Source organism: Physeter macrocephalus, chromosome 20 (assembly GCF_002837175.3).
Source record: "Physeter macrocephalus isolate SW-GA chromosome 20, ASM283717v5, whole genome shotgun sequence".
In the NCBI taxonomy this organism is placed as follows: Eukaryota; Metazoa; Chordata; class Mammalia; order Artiodactyla; family Physeteridae; genus Physeter; species Physeter macrocephalus.
Window position 1 is genome coordinate 58614742 of NC_041233.1, and position 19846 is coordinate 58634587.

At 36.2% G+C, this 19846-nt stretch overlaps 1 protein-coding gene across 5 annotated transcripts in view; it reads right to left on the reverse strand.

The window, feature by feature from the left end:
- The window catches only part of NT5C2 (5'-nucleotidase, cytosolic II), a 106772-nt gene that overhangs the window by 13735 nt on the left and 73191 nt on the right, over positions 1–19846 (reverse strand). For 3 of the 5 annotated variants that reach the window (XM_024121434.3, XM_055080985.1, XM_028481047.2), the window contains 3 exons: positions 4924–5041; positions 3760–3855; positions 3406–3429 (listed from right to left, as the gene is read on the reverse strand). In XM_024121434.3, coding sequence (XP_023977202.1) covers positions 3406–3429; positions 3760–3855; positions 4924–5041 — 238 coding nt within the window. Of the gene's footprint in view, positions 1–3405; positions 3430–3759; positions 3856–4923; positions 5042–9075; positions 9134–19846 lie in introns of those variants that run through there. The other 2 variants (XM_024121436.3, XM_024121435.2) reach the window with 2 other exon arrangements.

A 19846-nucleotide genomic window follows, 5' to 3' on the forward strand; every position in this document is an offset into this window, starting at 1 on the left:
TCAGAATTTTGAGCTAAATCAAATGGCCATTGTTTTAAGCCACTAAGTTTTGAAGTACTTTATTATGCAGCAAAAACTAACTGACACAGAGACAGAGGCCTGGGAAATCAGTTAGGGGATTACTGTAGCAGTCCAGTTGAGAGCAGGAGGGTCATGTCTTAGAGTGGGCGCAAAGGAAATTAAAGAGAAGAATTATTCAAGAGAGACTGCCAAGGTAAAATGAACAAGATGAGGCAACTGATCGGATGTGGTAGATGAGGAACATAAGAGCCAAAGATGATGATGCTCACACTAAGGTGTCTCTGAGAGGGTGGTGGTACCATAAACAGAATCATGAAAACTAGATAAAAAGTAGATAGAAGAGGAATTTTACTTTGGATATGTGAATCTAAAAGTAAACATTTTTACAGGCAATTGGAAACAAAGGTCAAGAACTTAAAATAGAGATTCAAACTTGAGAGATAGCTGGGATCATCTCTGCCCAGGTAATAAATGAAGTCAGGAAGACTATTAGAGCAGAAGAGGCCACTTAAGAGTGCAGAGAAAGAAGAGCAGACTGAGACTAGATCCACGGAGGATATTCAGAGTTTAAAAGAAAAAGCCAGTGAAAAAAACAGAAGTTAGAGATGCATGAGAACCTTGAAGAGTGAAATAAAACACTGCAAGAAGAGGAAGGGGATAGTATTAATAAAAATATTACAGAGAGTATATATAGGGGTGGGATAGGGAGGGTGGGAGGGAGACGCCAAGAGGGAAGAGATATGGGGATATATGTATATGTATAGCTGATTCACTTTGTTATAAAGCAGAAACACACCATTGTAAAGCAATTATACTCCAATAAAGATGTTTTAAAAATATATATATTACAGAGAAACCAAAAGGGAGAAAAACTAAAATATAAAAATGCACAGTCCTCACAGTAAAATATGAAGATTAACTATTTTGAATAAAGGACACCAAATTTAAAGTTCATACTCAGAATAACTTGGATAAATTCCTGCTTGTGTTTGTTAACTACAAATGGCATAAACTCTAGTTAGGGATATAAAATCACATTAGCTCCCTGTCTTAGTCACCCTTCTGAAATAAGTGTTCCCAATAAAGAATAACTTTATGGAATAGCATATCTTCTAGCCTTCCAAGATTTTCTGCAATTAAAATTAAGGCAGAAGGGAATAGTAATGATACACTTTCCTCAGTCAGGTTTAGTAAGATGACATTTTCATCATTAAAGAATAATTCCTTTACCTAAATATAGTTATTTATTAGGCAATTAGAACTCAAACAGATTTATAAATACAGTTAGCGATTACATTTTGTTTACTATATTTATTTTTTGGGTTTTTTTTTGTTCTTTTTAAAATTTTATTTTGGCTGTGTTGGGTCTTCATTGCTGCACATGGGCTTTCTCTAGTTGCGGCGAGCGGGGGCTACTCTTTGTTGCGGTGCACGGGCTTCTCATTGCAGTGGCTTCTCTTGTTGCAGAGCACAGGCTCTAGGCACGTGGGCTTCAGTAGTTGTGGCATGCGGGCTCTAGAGCACAGGCTCAGTAGTTGTGGTGCACAGGCTTAGTTGCTCCGCGGCATGTGGGATCTTCCCGGACCAGGGCTTGAACCCATGTCCACTGCATTGGCAGGCTGATTCTTAACCACTGCGCCACCGGGGAAGCCCCTACTATATTTGTTTTACTTTTTTTTTAAACGTTTGGCTGCGCCTCACGGCTTGCGGGACCTTAGTTCCCCGACCAGGGATCGAACCTGCACCCTTGGCAGTGAAAGTACGGAGTCCTAACCACTGGACTGCCAGGGAATTCCTGACATTTTGTTTAAATTAAGTGTCAAGTCATGCTAGTATACATTTAAAATAAAAATTAATTCATGGGGAGATAATGTATCATAAAGGAAGGGATGCTAGACTTGGAGTTGGGAAGAAAAGGTTATAATACAGTACTGCTAACTAACTGTGACCCACAGAATAAAGATTTGATCTCAATATTATCTTAGTCTAAAACTTTAAAAGCCTTTACCATTGTCTGAAAAGAAGCTCCAACTCAACTGGCAAGGCATATAAGGTGATGCTTGCTGGAGCCCTAATTTTCCTTCCAACCTTGTCCACCACTATACTTCAATAATTATCTCCCTTTCCCTCCATCTTCATTCTGTCCTTCTCCATGGACTTTTTTTTTTTATTTAACTCTAAAGACTGTATAGTGCTAAGTACTGTTTGAATGATTCTGCATTTACTCATAAATGACTTATTTCTGAAACAATATTAAATGTATTTCCAAAGGAGCTATTTGGAAACGTTATTGGCTTATTTGGCGGGGGAGAAAGGAGGTCTATGGATCTTGAGTTAGTAAATCTAATTGTAGTACTAATATATAGAATTTCCTCTCTTCCTTTTCTTTTCTGACTACACCCCTACCGAGTAACACAAAAGTCCATTTCAGACGTTCATAAATAGAACCTTGGTTCATCATCATTGGGATTCTGAATTGTAGTGACAATATCCATACATAAAATAGCTTGGGTTTTTAGTACTATTTGCAGTCACTTCACGTTCTACATCCTGTCTTTTGATATTCATGAACTTGAACAAACCCCTCACGAGAGGAAGAGTGAAAGGAAGATAGATATAACCATTGGCCTAACCAGATGTGTCAAGGTAGGGTGTTCACTTCATACTGTTCTCACTATGTACACTTGGAAATTGTTTAGCCTGTGTAATGCCAGCTGAAGAGTCTTGTAACATATGATTCAATTCTAAATAGGGCATTGCTGTGACCTCAGATTTAAAGGAAACTCTGGTACAGTTTCTGTTAGTTTGTGTCTCTTATCACAAAATGTAGTCACCAAAAAGACACTGTCTCTTTAACAACTTCATTGTAGGCTGTGGTTTTTACTACTTTGCTATTGAAAATAAATAACAGACTGACACTTAACCCATTTTGATTTTAAGAGTTGCTGTGATCCTAATACAGTGTCAGTAGTAAATTAGGTAATATAACAGTAGAGAAAATACATACTGTAATTTTGTAAAGCCACAATTATGGAAACTGTCATACTGTGGCACTGTGATTTTTAAAGAAAAAAATTGAGATGTTTCACAAAAAAACACTAGATACTAAATTTTATTTGCTGCTTATTACTAGGGTGAAAAGTCCAAATTAGTGAGAATAGTGGAAATATTCTAATTATGAAAATGAAACGTATCCTTATTTGTTTTAAATAGTGTCACTCTGTATTCATTTTTAACCCCATGTTTTAAAAAATTTTAACCACATGATCAAATACCTGAAGGTACTCATTGTAATATAAAAAATAATGTATTAGCTGTTAAAAAAATCTCAGTCATTTACAATGCTGTAGTTTTAAATTTTTCAAAGCACTTTTACATACATACCTCTTCTGAGCAGCTACCTGAGAACTGTATTACAAAGGAGAAAATAAAAATCTTAGAATTTCAAATAAGTCAAAGCCACTACAGTTCTTTTTGGGCAAGTTTCAAGATTAGCTTTGTTGTATGCTATATAATTGGAAGGCACTAATTTAAACAAAATGTAACTGCTAACTATATTTATAAGTCAGTTTGGGTCCTCACTGCCTAATAAATAATTGTTAAGTATCCTTATGTAAAGGAATTGATCTTTAAAGATGAGGGAATAGGAAAGTATATTGTATTTGGGGAGACAATATCATCTTCATATTGTTTGACTATAAAAACATGAGAAAGAGGTTAAAGGTTCTTTGTACTCACCCCCTTATGAAGTTAAATCCATGTGCACAGACCAAGAGGTTTCCATAGGCATCAACTTTCAAAAGATTTCCGTATAGCGTATCAAAGACAAGTCCCCTATGTAAAAATGAAGACACCACCAATCATGCAAAGTAATAAAGGCAGTAATCTAATGGGGTATTTACTCCATCACCACATACCAACCCTCACCTTATTCAGGTTTTATGGCAGCTCAAGTAAGTCCCCAAAAAATATAACTCTAGAGGCTAAAGTGAATGAATAAAATCTTAAAAACGAATCTCAGAACAACTAGCAAATATTTACTCTGTCCAGATAAATAATCACAACTGTTTTATGTGAGAAATAAGAGTTTAATCAAACAAGGTGTAAATAATAGTTCCTCTTAATACAGCTGGCTCTATCCTAAAACAGAGTCTCTCTTAATTTACTTGGACAACTGAGCTGCCTTATATTTCCCTCTGTTACATGTTGTATATGGGACATACATGATGGCATCTCAAAATAAGCATCATCTTTCTTTTTTTAAAAAAGTTTTTTGGTGTGGACCAATTTTAAAGTCTTCTATTGAATTTGTTTCAATATTGCTTCTGTTTTATGTTTTGTTTTTTTGGCCATGAGGCATGTGGTATCTTAGCTCCCCGACCAGGGATCAAACCCACACCCCTTGCATTGGAAGGCGAAGTCCCAACCACTGGACCACCAGGGAAGTCCCAGCATCATCTTTCTTAATGTCAAATCTTTCTTATCAAATCTAGGAATGCAAACTGCCAAGAAGCCTCCTGATTACCAAGTTAAATATATTAGCAAAACATGTAACTGCTCTCCAACAGCATAAGAGAAGAGCATCTGTGATTACTGCCCATCAATTTTAATAATCCCTCTTCTTTCTCATAAATGGATCTTCTTTAATAACAATAAACTAAGTTCAAAGTTCAAGTCAGGAACACAAAATATATGGTGTACATGAAAGGTTTCATGGTCATTTCTGAATCAACACCAACCAAAAACAAACAAAAAACACAAAAAAACCCCAAGGAATCTTTTGATGTTTTGTTGGTTTTTTGTTTGTTTGAGGGAAGATTTTTGGTTGAGGATGCATTTGGAATTATTAATTTTGGGGACAGAAGGAGGAGTCTTAATCCAAAAATAATCTTGAAATATTACCTGGTAGGGAATGTAGAATCATATGCAAAGCTGAGCAGCTCCTGAGGATAGCCAATAGAAACTAATCTCTCCACGGTAAGCTCAAAGCCAAGGGACTCATACTCCGGGGACTTGTACACTGCACAAAGAGGAGGTTCTCATTAAAAGAATAGCCACTTAAAATAGAAGGCAAATGAGCGAATTTCTACTTTCCCAATTCCTCTCTCCTCCTAAATATGCCATTTTTCTTCGTTTCCTTCAAACTCCATGTTTTGTACCACCCTGAGTAATCACAGAACTCTACTGTCAGTCTGTGGAAATAGGTCATATTATAGTAGGAGGAGCAGCAACAAGATGAATTATCAGGCATTTCAGAATAGTTCCTTCATTCTTAGGAAACCTAATCCAAAAATTTTTTCCTCTTTATTCTTTCATGCCCACAATCTAAAGGCAGGCGGGATAATGTAATATGCACAGCTGTGATATTAACCATGAGAATATAATTAATATAAAACTAGATAGGTCTATGTATGTTGAAGTCCTCACTGTTGTGCATGATTGGTGTAGGAATCCTTCAAAATTAGTTGTTGTTTTTTTCTTTTTTTTAAGACCAGTCTATTTTTAGAATTCCTATCTGGCTTAGTAGTTACTTTAAACTCCTTCTCCAATCAGCATGATTCCATTTGTTAGGATTTACTTGTTTTCTTTATCAGCCCTGACAATGTCACAGCCATCAAAATTGCATTTTGCAAATTATTAGTGCTAAAACAACCATAAGAAGACAGTCTGAGATAGGAAAATCTGGATATGAATTGGGAATTAGACATTGAAGGATTATAACTCATTTTATTAGACCTGATTAGGAAGAATGAGTATGTGCAAGTATATATATAAAATATATATACCTCCTTATCTGCCAAAGAAGAATAATGAGTTTTTTACAGGTGAAATAAAATGGATTTTGGAAAATGGGGTTTCTCTCTAATATTATATGTCTGAAGTTTTCTATAATTAAAAATCTTTTCAGAATCATCATTGCAGTTTAGTATAAAGAAAATGTTGCTCCTTTAAACAGGTTTCTTCCAAATGAAAGATGTAGGTAGGCAACCATCCATCAGTCTCTAGGGTGGGTAAGCCATATTAAAAATAAAACTAAAAAGACATGCAATCTTGCTAAATGCCAAATGAGGATTAAAAAACACCCCCAAACATCCTATTCTTTTGTCTCATAATAATCAAACTATTATTATTATTATAGTTCTACCTATAATTAACATATATAGCCTATGGTTCAAACTGATTCTTCACTGCAATTAGTCTGCCTATCCAAGTTAGTGCTAATGTTTTAATGAGTATGATTCAACTTTCCCTTTCCAAAAACAATCCTTTAGAATATTTCTGGAAATACATAAAAGAAAACAGCAATAGTGGTTTCCTCCACAGAAGGGAACTGAGTGACTAAGAGATAGGGGAAGGAAGAAGACTTTCATGTACCTTCTTCTGTACCTTTAAAACTCGTAACATATTAATGTATTATCTATTCTTTTTTTTTTTGGCCTCTCCCGTTGCGGAGCACAGGCTCCGGAAGCACAGGCTCAGCGGCCATGGCTCACGGGCCCAGCCGCTCCGCGGCATGTGGGATCCTCCCAGACAGGGGCGCGAACCCGGTTCCCCTGCATCGGCAGGCGGACGCGCAACCACTGCGCCACCAGGGAAGCCCTATTCTTTTTAATTAAATTGAAATTTAAAAAAAAACAAGGTGAGATTTTTAAATCCTTTCATAAACATTTGTCATATTTACAAGCCTCAAAATTTTAAGGTCCTTTAGGAGGTGCTTAAGTCTCATCTCACCAGAACAATGCCAAAAGAAGCTGTCATTTCATCTGTGGTCTCAGGGGTAATAATAATTTAAGGCTAATGCTAACCCTGGCTAACATTTTCAAAACTGGCTATATTTTTCTCCTCCCCTCAATTCCAGCCCCATCCTCACCCATCCCTGCCCACAAAATTTTTTGAATCCTCAAGTGTGGAATTCTTAAATTTGAATGATGTACACTGTGGTAAAGGAAATGCTATATATTCATACATGCTAACAGAATTAAGAGTTGGTGTATTATCATAAAACCAGGAAAGCCTGGTATCCATTGATGTCAATTTGAATTATTTTGAGAGTATAAAAGAATATCACACCCCACGCCATGCTTCCACCTCAACTGAAAGTGAATTTCATTTTAACAAAATTTTCATAAAATTTTTTTCATAAAAAAAATTACTTCGCAGTCCTAACAAAGCCCCACTTATGTCAAACAATATTTAATGGAACAAAATTCCAGTATAGCTCAGTAATTTGGATAATCCATTGACATTCATTCTCATAGGATTTGGCCCATATAAAATGTTTTCAATTATTAATTTTTCAGAAAGATAATTTGCTGGATATGCCTTAAGAATGGGAGACAGAAACAAAACTTAAAACACCCTCCACCCAGGCTCGCCCCTAAATGAATAATTTTCCCTAGTTAGGGAAGTGATGGAGTAATGGTGATTAAAATCTGTTTATATGAGGCAATTCAGATTGAAACCCGAATCAATTTATTCAGAATTTTGGTGAAAAAAAATGTGTGAGGGCAGAGATCTCAATTCCCCATTTTGCCACCATAAAGAACAGAATAACAGAAAATAAAACACTATACTCTTGTCACATTGCGTTTATTCCAAGGCAGAAATTCCAAGTGTTCAACTGAGATGACTTTCTAGAAATTCCACCTACAGAAATAAATACTTTAAATTTCCTTTCTCTCAATGAGTTTAGGGTGCTTCCAAAAAATACAGTGTATTTTCCCCATTTGCTAACTTGAAGTTACACAGCATGTAGAAACATCAGCTGAAGCCAGAATTTCGGTCTCCCTGAGTCTCATCCAAAGCTTTTTGTGGTGGCATATACTGCCACTGTTAAAAATGAATTTCTAGATTAAGTAGGCCATCAAAATTTAAGCTTGGGTGTTGAAACGCACTACTCTCCTTCCAATTTCTTTCAACTAGTCCAAAATAAACCGCTCTAATCACAGGTGGGAATGGATTTAGCAAAGAGAGTCCAAGTTCCACTCTGACAACACTATCTATTTCACTAAGCTCTATATTAATCAGTAAGACCTACAAGGTATTGACATTTTCTCATAAGCTTCCTGGATAATCATTTCAGTAACACGAACTCCCAGGTCATTAAATCAGCTGCTAGAGAACTGTACAGTACAACCAGGGCTGGTGAAGCAGAAGTGCAGCTGCACAGAGCATGAACCTAGATGTTTTAAGTGTCCCTTGGGAATAACCACAATTTGTTCTGACCTGGTGGTAAAAATGACAATTCCTGAACCCTACAAAGTACCATAGATAGATAGATAGATAGATAGATAGCAAAATTTCTTTTTTAATCAACCAGGCCCTTCAAAGCCAGCCTGGACATCTGTGGGGAATCATATGTATCACCTCAGACTAGAACTCTATATGCCCTCCACAGCTGTAAAGGCTCTAATTTCAATTTCTCTGGCAAAACTGGCAAGTAAATGATGCATAGCTTCAAACTCAGTTCTCACAACGGACTTTCCAAAACACTGCCAATAGCTTCAAGAGTAAACACAGCCTCACACATTCACTGCTTATTTCTTTTTCAAGAAGGTCCTCAGGCCTATTCCAATTTACCCAATATCCAAAGACAAAGGAAGAGGTTATTTTAAGGGCCAGAGTCCAAAAAAGAGGACTGCTTCAGGCACCAGGGCAGCACACAGTGTTCTCAGGTTACGTAACCAGACTATAAAGAGAACAACCAAAGCTTTGAAAGCTGAAGCTACTGAGAGCATTTAAAGATATTCTTTACTCCATAATCTGCCAGGGAAAAACAGTTCTTCAAAAAATATCAACTGCATGTTGTGGGGATGAAAGTTGTGGGCTGTTTTGAGTAGATTTTGTTCATACAAGATAGAATCTGGATTAGAGGAGACAGTCCCTTTGGGTGAGCTGAAAAGTTTCTGCAGGGAAGTCTGGAATTCTCATGCACTTTTTACCTTTGCCACCAAGACACACTGTGTAGTAGTTTATAGATTTTAGACAAAGGAAGGGCAAACCTCTACAGAGGTTCCAGCCTAGCAGAATGCTGCTGCCAAAATGAGAACTCACATGAGGCAGATGCAGATGCAGAGTGTGTCACTCCAGTCTTGAAGGAGTTACACTGGCACTCCTGTTAAAAAACAAAACAAAGCAACAAAACAAAACAAAAACAAAAACTGGTTTTAAAACTGTTGTGATGGGCTGGAACAGAGAGATACCATTTGGAAATTGGTATTAATAGGAGTTACTGCCTCCTATTTCGAAGCCTCTGACCATCACTTAAATTCATCTAATTAGCCATAACAAAACAAGGGTATTGAAGATAAGCTTAAGTATTATACATTATTTAACCTTTCCGGTACCCTGAGCCTGGAATACAAGCCAAGTCTGATCCTGAAATGTTAAGTCAAAAGACAAACAGAAAAATAAATTTCTTTTGTCTTAGTTTATTTTTTCTAGCACATTTCAGGTTTATATGATAGAAACTGAATGCAACTGGTAAACAGCGTTTAAAATTGAATTATAGTAAGTGAAACAGACTAATAAAGGATACAAGAATAAACCAGAGCAGTCTCATCTTACTTTTAAGTACCCATTTAAACTAAGTCTACCTGTACCTATCTACCTACTTTTCTACCCTTCTAACACCTAATTTTGTAATCTTGATAAAGATAAAAACCAACGTCAACCTACTAAAAATCTAACCAGATGTCTAAATATGAAATAGAGGGTAAAAATTTTATTTTCATTCTGTGAGTGTATATTTGACCTCAGTAAATGGAGTCATACTACTCTACTTTCATAAAGTTAAAGAAACTACCTAGTCTAGTAAGATAACTGACTTGAAGATAACATAAATCCTTTCAAGATATTGATACTTTTAAGATATGAATTATGTTTAACTTTATAGGGAGTCATTTTTCCTAGAGACATTTAGGTTTTTGAAAACATATGGTTAGATTTCTCCAACTTCTGGATTTTTTGGGAAAGGGAGATGGTACTAAATAGAAGAGCAAAAATGACTAAATACAATGTTGAAAATTTCTAAAAACATTACAACTAGGAGAAACCAGCATTACCAACCACACTATGAAAAGCAAAAATCCAACCCAACCACTCAAGAATAGTTATTTGCTTTTATGCTATGAATGTGATCAACATCAATGTTCTCTATTTATTTAGGCTAAATGATCTTAGCTCTCTGAGACTGTAACTAGGAAAGATAATAATTCACATTTTCATTAAGGAAACTTTAAATTAAATCTTTCCATTCCCATATAAACAGACACCAGAGGACTTTTTCTACTTTTCACAACTATTTGAAAACCCCAACACGATATCACAGACACAGTCAAAATTTTTCTCTCTAACCTAAGAGACCATAAATGATCTTAAAAGAGATATTGAAAAATTCTAAAAACTACCTCAATTTTAATTTACCTAAAATACAAAAGCTAGATACCATTCAACACTTTCAGTAATATAAAATAAAACCAACTCCCACATGGCTAGACATGTAAATAAGTAAACAAGTAGAGTCTGAAAGACTGCCAGTCTCAATTTATTGCAAAAGCAAAATTAAATGGTAATTAAAAGATTTGTTTTAAAAATTACCAAGAGTATTAAAAGAATGTTTATTTTAAAATAAAATGAAAAAAATTACCTAACTCAAAATTTTCCCTCTGAGAACCTGTATGCTTACTAGGAATGTGTATTTCGGCTATTGTTTTCAACTTAAAATGCCGAAAACTGAAAATTATTGAAATCACTTTAAAAAACCTCTTTAACCAAAGAAGCTGCTTGTAATTTAAAAAAAAAAAGAAAGAAATAGCTAGTATATAACTTTTCCCCCAAATAAGAACAGATCATCACACTCAAATGCCTGTACTAAAGTTAGAATAATGTAACAGACATTTGGATGCCTACTGTGTACAGGTACTAGATGCTAAGAACAGAAAACAAAATAACTCATGGTCTTTGGCCTGAAGGAGCTTGTAGTGCACTACAGGGATATACAATTAGATATTTATAATAAATTTTAGAAGATCCACAATACAATGTGACTAAGGAGGTACAGAGGGAAAGAAATGGGGCCAATTAACCCAGCCCAGGAAGTCTTCTTAAAAAATATGTATGGGACTTACCTGGTGGCGCAGTGGTTAAGAATCCGCCTGCCAATGGAGGGGACATGGGTTCAAGCCCTGGTCCAGGAAGATCCCATATGCTGTGGAACAACTGAGCCCATGTGCCACAACTACTGAGCCTGTGCTCTAGAGCCCGCGAGCCACAACTACTGAGCCCGAGTGCCACAACTACTGAAGCCTGCGTGTCTAGAGCCCGTGCTCTGCAACGAGAAGCCAAGGCAATGAGAAGCCCGCGCACTGCAATGAAGAGTAACCCCTGCTCACTGCAACTAGAGAAAGCCAGGGTGCAGCAGCAAAGACTGAACTCAGCCAAAAATAAGTTAATTAATTAATTAATAAAATTTAAAAAAAAAAAGCCAACAAACTCTATTTGAGCCAAACTATGTGTCTGTGGTCTGAGGTGTGCCCATGGGCCACTGGTGTGCAACCTCTAGTGTATACTTTAGATACTTCCACATAAGTTCTCCAACTAACTGAAATGGTTTGACTGTCCTCTTCAAAGAGCCTTTTTTTTTTTTTTTTACTGTGCCGCACAGCTTGTGGGATCTTATTGATACTTCCCTGACCAGAGATCAAACCCAGGCCCTCAGCAGTAAGAGCACGGAGTCCTAACCACTGGACTGCCAGGGAATTCCCCTCCTCAAAAAAGTCTTAAAGAAATAGAATTTAAGTACTTAATGAATTGGAAATCCAGGTGGAAAAATTCATTCTTCAACAACCACAGAGTATCCTAGATAATGTTGTTGTTCTATTCGTCTCAAGGCAAAATTGAGGGGGTGGATAAAAAAAATTTAGGAAATAAAGGAACTGTTATGTAGTCACTTAATTTGGTCCCCTACCATAATGCTGTAACAATTATGCCATAACAGTTGTAATTATCTGAATCTGATTCTTTCATATGACTGTGAAATCAAACAAATGTTCCCAGTGATTTAAAGAATCACAATCACCTCGTGATCTGCCTAGGTAACCAACTAAGAGTTCCCTGACCCAGCAGGTTTTATCCATTACTTTTAACCTAAATCTTCCCTACACAGCTTAACTCTATTATCATTTGTCTTGTTCTCAGTGGCCATTATCCCCATGATAAAGCAAACATTCAGAGAATGTGTAAGCAGAAAAGAAATAATGAATCAAAGATAGCTATTATGTTAGGACTATTTTGCAAACAAGTTTATCCATGTTGAAAATGGCATGGGATATTAAAACAAAAAAGATTCATTTTAGTAATTTTACTGATGCAACTAATATTACATGACATTTAATCACACAAAAAATCTGGCTTACATTTGAATGCTTTTATGCCTGGCAATGGAAAACAAAGACCATAAACACTGGTAATGAATTATTTCTATCACTCACTGTGTAATATGGAGGACATAGAATAGGGTTTTATTAAGAAATCATTTAAATTTCGTAATGATCTAGGAACAAACCATATATTACTGCAATTCAGAGGATGAATCTAAAATATGGGAAAACTCTACTGGGATACAGAAATGACATAAAGGAAATCAAAGCTTAGAAACTAAGTGTAGATAAATAAATAAATAAATAGGCTGCCTAAAAGTAATGTATAAACCTAACACAGGTAATATGTAATATAAATATATATCTAAAAATAACAGCCTTGAGAGTATTTATCTCAACTAATACAAAGAACTTTAATCCACAAGAAGATAATACACTGGAGTATTATTTCTTTTTTAATTCTTCCCTAACATACAGAGACCACTTCAAAAGTATGCTCGGCTAGGGAAATCGTATTTCATTTCTTGAGGGAGGTAGTGTAAGAAATTCTTAAGTTTAAGAAAAAGCAGTAAGAGGAGCTAAAATAAAGATTATATTCTCAAATGGAAATGAAAAGACTAAAAAAAGACCTTTAAATTTAAGCACCCTTTTAAAAATAAAATCACTTTGTTTGGTAATTGGCCAGTTTTCCCCACGTGATTTTTAAATTTAACTTTATTAAGGATATTTTTTAATCATACACAGAAGTAGATAGAATATTAAGTGAGCTACTTTAATCCCATTAACAATTATCACTCTTTTGGATTCTTGTTTCCTCTATCCTCGCTAATTTATTCTTTCCCAATTGACTAATTTTATCAGATGAAAAAGTTTTTAAACTGATCTATAACAGAATATTTAAATAGCACACAAGTATCATATATATGCACCTACAGAATTATTTCATTACCTAGATCAGGTGATCCTTTAATTAAACTGCTTAAAGATCCTTCCCACTTAGAGGCCAATGTAATACCAGAACAGTCTTTTTATCAGCAATATGTTATAATAAAAGCCTTCCAAATTAAGGATTGCTCAGAAATATTTTAACTATACTATGGCTATCAATTTTATAGTCTTGATGAGAAAACCAGTTCTACCAAAAGCACTGATCTTTTGGTATGAAAGTACTGGCTTAGTACTACCATGCATTGAAACTCTTAGGAGGGACTTCCCTGGTGGCCCAGTGGTTAAGAATCTGCCTGCCAATGGAGGGGACATGGGTTTGATCCCTGATCTGAGAAGATCCCACATGCCGCGAAGCAACTAAGCCTGTGCGCCACAACTACTGAAGCCCGCGCACCTAGAGCCCGTGCTCCGCAACAAGAGAAGCCACGGCAATGAGAAGCCCGCGCACCAAAACCAAGAGAAGCCCGGCTCGCCGCAATTAGAGAAAGCCTGCGGCCCTCCCTGCAACCAAAAAAAAAAAAAAAAACCTCTTAGGAAATCAGAGTTAACACATAGGCTGATATGTTGGGCTAAAGAAAATAGAAGTGTAAACGTGAGAAAATTTTTATATTAGGGATGCCATCAAAAATAGCTCAGTTAAAAAAATGATAGCTTTGTTCAGTTAAAGAAACAAACTAATAAAGAAGTATTTCTACCTAAGGATCAATGAATCTATTCCTAAGTTCTCTCTAAAAGACAACTACCCCAAAACAACAGAAAAATAAACCAAAAACCTCCAAAACGAAACAATCCTGAAGTGAAAACAATCAAACTGTATTATGCCTTTTATTTTTTCCCCACCCTCTCCCCAAATAACGCCTTTTAAAAGCAAATGTAATAAAACTTACCATCTAAGTGAGCAAGATCCCACATGCCGCGAAGCAACTAAGCCTGTGCGCCACAACTACTGAAGCCCGCGCACCTAGAGCCCGTGCTCCGCAACAAGAGAAGCCACGGCAATGAGAAGCCCGCGCACCAAAACCAAGAGAAGCCCGGCTCGCCGCAATTAGAGAAAGCCTGCGGCCCTCCCTGCAACCAAAAAAAAAAAAAAAAAACCTCTTAGGAAATCAGAGTTAACACATAGGCTGATATGTTGGGCTAAAGAAAATAGAAGTGTAAACGTGAGAAAATTTTTATATTAGGGATGCCATCAAAAATAGCTCAGTTAAAAAAATGATAGCTTTGTTCAGTTAAAGAAACAAACTAATAAAGAAGTATTTCTACCTAAGGATCAATGAATCTATTCCTAAGTTCTCTCTAAAAGACAACTACCCCAAAACAACAGAAAAATAAACCAAAAACCTCCAAAACGAAACAATCCTGAAGTGAAAACAATCAAACTGTATTATGCCTTTTATTTTTTCCCCACCCTCTCCCCAAATAACGCCTTTTAAAAGCAAATGTAATAAAACTTACCATCTAAGTGAGCCTTCTCCCATTCAAAATAATCACTCCCGAGGCAATATATAGTGATACTTATTCCAGTAATGCAATCATTACTCAAAACATATCTGAAATTCTTCTTTCAAAATTACTTTCAGAGTCAACAGCACATTGTTCTAGATATATATCCTCCCTGGTGGCATATTTTCATCAACAGATGATGAATTCAATTTAAGGTGTGGGGGGGCAGTTATTGAGAGCAACCAGCGACTAAAAGGGGAATTCGAGAAGGATTAAAAAACAGGTGTGGGCTTTCCTGGTGGCGCAGTGGTTGAGAGTCCGCCTGCCGATGCAGGGGACACGGGTTCGTGCCCCGGTCCGGGAAGATCCCACATGCCGCGGCGCGGCTGGGCCCGTGAGCCATGGCTGCTGGGCCTGCGCGTCCGGAGCCTGTGCTCCGCAATGAGAGAGGCCGCAGCAGTGAGAGGCCCGCGTACCGCAAAAAAACAAACAAACAAACAAACAAACAAAAAAACAGGTGTGACTACTTGAAGTAATGAAGCAGGTTTTCTTGTGGGTTTATAAACTGGCTGTGGAAACAATTCCAAAGGAATTCCTAAAATTCTAAGAAATGACAGAGGTATTGCAGTAAGTTTTCCCTAATAAGGTGACTTTATGAAGGATAATATCTATTTGGCAGCATATTTTCTTATGGGCTTTCTTTTATAAAATTAGTCTTTTGACCCATTTTATATGTGTTTAATTTTGCAAGTCACCTCAAATCTCTTTTGAGGATTTACATAAAAGTAAACTTTATTGCTTTATAGGTAGCAAACCTTCCAGCTATGTAAACCCATTCAGCCATAGGCCTGTGAAGTTCAGCTTATTCTAACTGGATCCTTGATACAAATCACTGATTGGACTCTAATACTAAATTATCACTTTTCATCTTCACAATTCTCTTTTTTGGGCTGAGTCCTCATAATATATTCTAATTAGATTTTTATTTTGCTTAGTTTTATGAGGTTGTTTTCCAATTTACTTTTATTGATAATTTTATCAACCACCATCCTTGTTTTTTTCTTTTATGGAAAGGGATCATCTCTTTTTGAAAAGGTTTCCCCCCCTTTTATGTGTTACCCTAGTTTCTCTGTTCACTCAGCTATCCTCTTACTCTACTGTTTCAGAAAAACAAGAAACAAAAAACCCGTTCAAAAGTTCTTTTAAGAAAAAAGATCACTAAGGGGGGATAATGAATGTATTTCACTTACTGAATTACACCTATTTTTATATTCCTTTAATTTTCAACTGTGAACATTACATCCATTCACAAACTGATAAACCCCTCAAGAATAAGTCAGAGGACACACAGGTTAATAACTTTCACTGACTTCAACGCGATCATTCACTAACACAAAAACCTCCTGAACGTAGACAATCTGTTTGGAGGGCTGTGGAGTACGGTAATGTTCAAGTTCTACATTTTCCAAGTTATGAGAAGGATGCTCTGACTACTATCTCATGACCTAGGACAATGAGAATTTCTCTGGTCTTTCTGATTATCTTCCTTTTGGTTATCTTCCTTGGTTTGTACAAAAAACTTTTCAGGAAATGCATTCCTTTAAGAGACCCTGTTGTCACACTAAGAACTTCAAACAGATCCATCCAGTTTATACACTATCCACAGTAAGTTCAATTCAGCTGATGTTCCATATTAATTTAATTCATCACTATTGCAAGGAGCCTCATCTTTCTTTAAGGAGAGATGTTGAAGCAGAGACATAAAGTTTACATTGTCATATATTTCATTTTTTTAAAAAGTGTTCTTGGGACTTCCTTGGTGGTGCAGTGTTTGGGAATCCGCCTGCCAATGCAGGGGACATGGGTTTGAGCCCTGGTCTGGGAAGATCCCACATGCCATGGAGCAACTAAGCCCGTGAGCCACAACTACTGAGCCTGCACTCTACAGCCCGCGAGCCACAACTACTGAGCCCTCGTGCCACAACTACTGAAGCCCGCGTGCCTAGAGCCCGTGCTCTGCAACAAGAGAAGCAGCCACCTCAAAGAGAAGCCCGCGCACCACAACGAAGAGTAGCCCCCGCTCACCGCAACTAGAAAAAGCCCGTGTGCAGCAATGAAGACCCAACGCAGCCAAAATTAAATAAATAAGTTAAATTAAAAAAAAAATAAAGAAATAAAAATAAGTGTTCTCTCTGCATATATGGTCAAATGATTTTTGACAAGAATGTCTAGTCTATTCAGCAAGGAAAGAGCAATCTTTTCAACGGTGTTGAGAAAACTAGATGTCCACATGTGAAAGAATGAAGTTAGATCCTTACCTTATAACCACACGCAAAAATTAACTCAAAATGGATCAAAGATCTAAATATTAAGAGCTAAAAACATAAAACACTTAGAACATTTTCATTATATTGGATTTACCAATATAATGAAATATTTCATTACATTTCAATGTATTTCATTATATTTCATTACGTTGGATTTGGCAATGACCTCTTTTGGATGTGAAATCAGCAAAAGCACAGGAAACAGAAGAAAAAATAGACAAATTAGACTTCATCAAAATTAAAAACTTTTCTGCTTCAAAAGACACTATCAAGAGAGTGAAAAAACAACACACAGAATGAGAGACAATATTTGTAAATCATATACCTGAAAAGGGATTAACATCTATAATATTTAAAGAGCTCCTGCAACTCAACAACTACAACAAAACAAACAACCCATTTAAAAACTGGAAAAAGGACTTTAAATAGATATTTCTCCAAATAAGATATACAAATGGCTAATAAGCACATGAAAGATGCTCAACATCACCAGCCATTAGGGAAATATAAATCAAAAACCACAATGAGATACCACTTCACACCCATTAGGAAGACTATTATCAAAACAAAAACAACAACAAAAACCTGAAAATAACAAGTGTTGGCCAGGATGTGGAGAAACTGGAACCCTCTTGCATGGCTGATGGGACTGTAAAATGGTGCAGCCACTGCGGAACACAGTGTGGCAGTCCCTCAAAAAGTTAAACATAGAATTACCATGTGATCCAGCAATTCCATTCCAGGGTATAGACCTAGAAAAACTGAAAGCAAGGACTTAAGCAGACACTTGTACACCAATGTTCATAGCAGCATTAGTCACAGTGGCCAAAAGGTGGAAGCATCCAAAATATCCACTGACAGATGATGGATAAACAAAATGTGGTATATAAACATAATGGAATATTATCCAGCCTTAGAAAGGAATGAAATTCTGATATGCTACAACATGGATGAAATTTGAAAACATTATGACAAGAGATATAAAAGCCAGACATAAAAAGACAAATATTCTACGACTCTACTATTTATATGAAATATACAGAATAGGTAAATTCAGAGACAGAAAGTATACTAGAGGTTACAGGGACTGAAGGGAAGAGGAAATGGGGAGTTATTGCTTAATGGGTACAGAGTTTCTGTTTGGGATGATGAAAAAGTTCTGGAAATGGATAGTGGTGAAGGTTGCACAACACTGTGGATGTATTTAATGTCACTCAATTATACACTTAAAAATGAAGAAATAGTAAATTTTACGTTATGAATATTTTACCGCACACAAAAAAGTGCTCTACCTCGTTTGAGATGTCTTCAGTGACAGTACACCAGTACTATATAATACTTGTTACTTTAATTGTTTTTCCTCACCCCTTTAAATGCCTCTAATGCCAATAAATTTGGTAGGAATATACACTTGCTGACAGAAACATGATCTGAGTGCTCTGGACTTTAGTCCAACTAAATACACCGTGCAAAAAAATGTTCATTTAAATGTCAAGTGAATTGAGTCAATTCCAGTTAACAATAAAACAAGATCAGAGTGCATCTACTATGCCTGAGAGGATAGGATGAGAGATCAAAAGTCCTGAGATGCTTCTGCTAGTAGCAGATTTACTAAAACCAAGGACTAGTTTCTCTTAATTTCTTCCTTGATACTCCTAATAGCTTTATTCTATCTTCTCTCCCCACACTTTAGGCTTGTTAATGCGAAGTGCTTAGCTTTGGCATAATTAAATTTCATCCCCAGCGGCTTATGACATGGCCTAGAAAGGAGAGGACAGAAAAATTCAAAAGGAGTCTAAAATATATTTTCAATCCCTCCCAAGATTTTTTAATTGAAAAAAAGCATAATTTTATAATTCTAAAAATAGAATACAGTATTTATACAGTACTCTTAAGGCTTCATTCCCTTAAGATTGCTTCTAAAAATTAAAGAAAGAAAAATTGTGTAAAACTATAGTAGTCCCCCTTTCTCTTTGGTGAATTCGTTCCAAGAGCCCCGGTGGATGCCTGAAACCGTAGACAGTACCAAACCTTACATATACTATGCTTTTTCCTATACATACATACCTCTGATAAAGCTTAATTTATAAATTAGGCACAGTAAGAGATGAACAATAATAACTAATAATAAAATAGAACAATTTTAACAATATACTGTAATAAAAGTTATGCACACACTCTCTCTCAAAATATCTTATTGTACATATTTAATGCCTTTTCCATCTTAACTAAGCACTCATCACACAAATGGTGGCCAAACTTTTGTAGTTTGAGGTGACAGCAGAACTAGCACGAGTTTCTATTTCCTTCTTCACAATTTCGCGAATATTCATTCTTACTGTAGATCTTAGTAACCTCAGCATGATTGTTTTCTGTCCTTATGAAGTTGAGAACTTTCACTTTTTCACTCAAAGGAAGCATTTAAAGGCTTCTCTTCAGCAAATATGAACTGCCAGCATCACTACTCTTGCTCTTTGGGGCCATTATTAGAAAAAAAAATAAAGGTCACTTGAACACAAGCACTGTGATATCATGACAGTTGATCTAATAACTGAGAGGGCTATTAGATGACTTACAGGGAGGATACACGGGACAAAGGGATGATTCACATTCTGGGTGGGATGGAGTAGGAAGGTGCGAGATTCCGTCGTGCTACTCAGAACAGCGTGCAATTTAAAACTTATGAATTGCTTATTTCTGGAATATTCCATTAAAAAAAAAATTTTT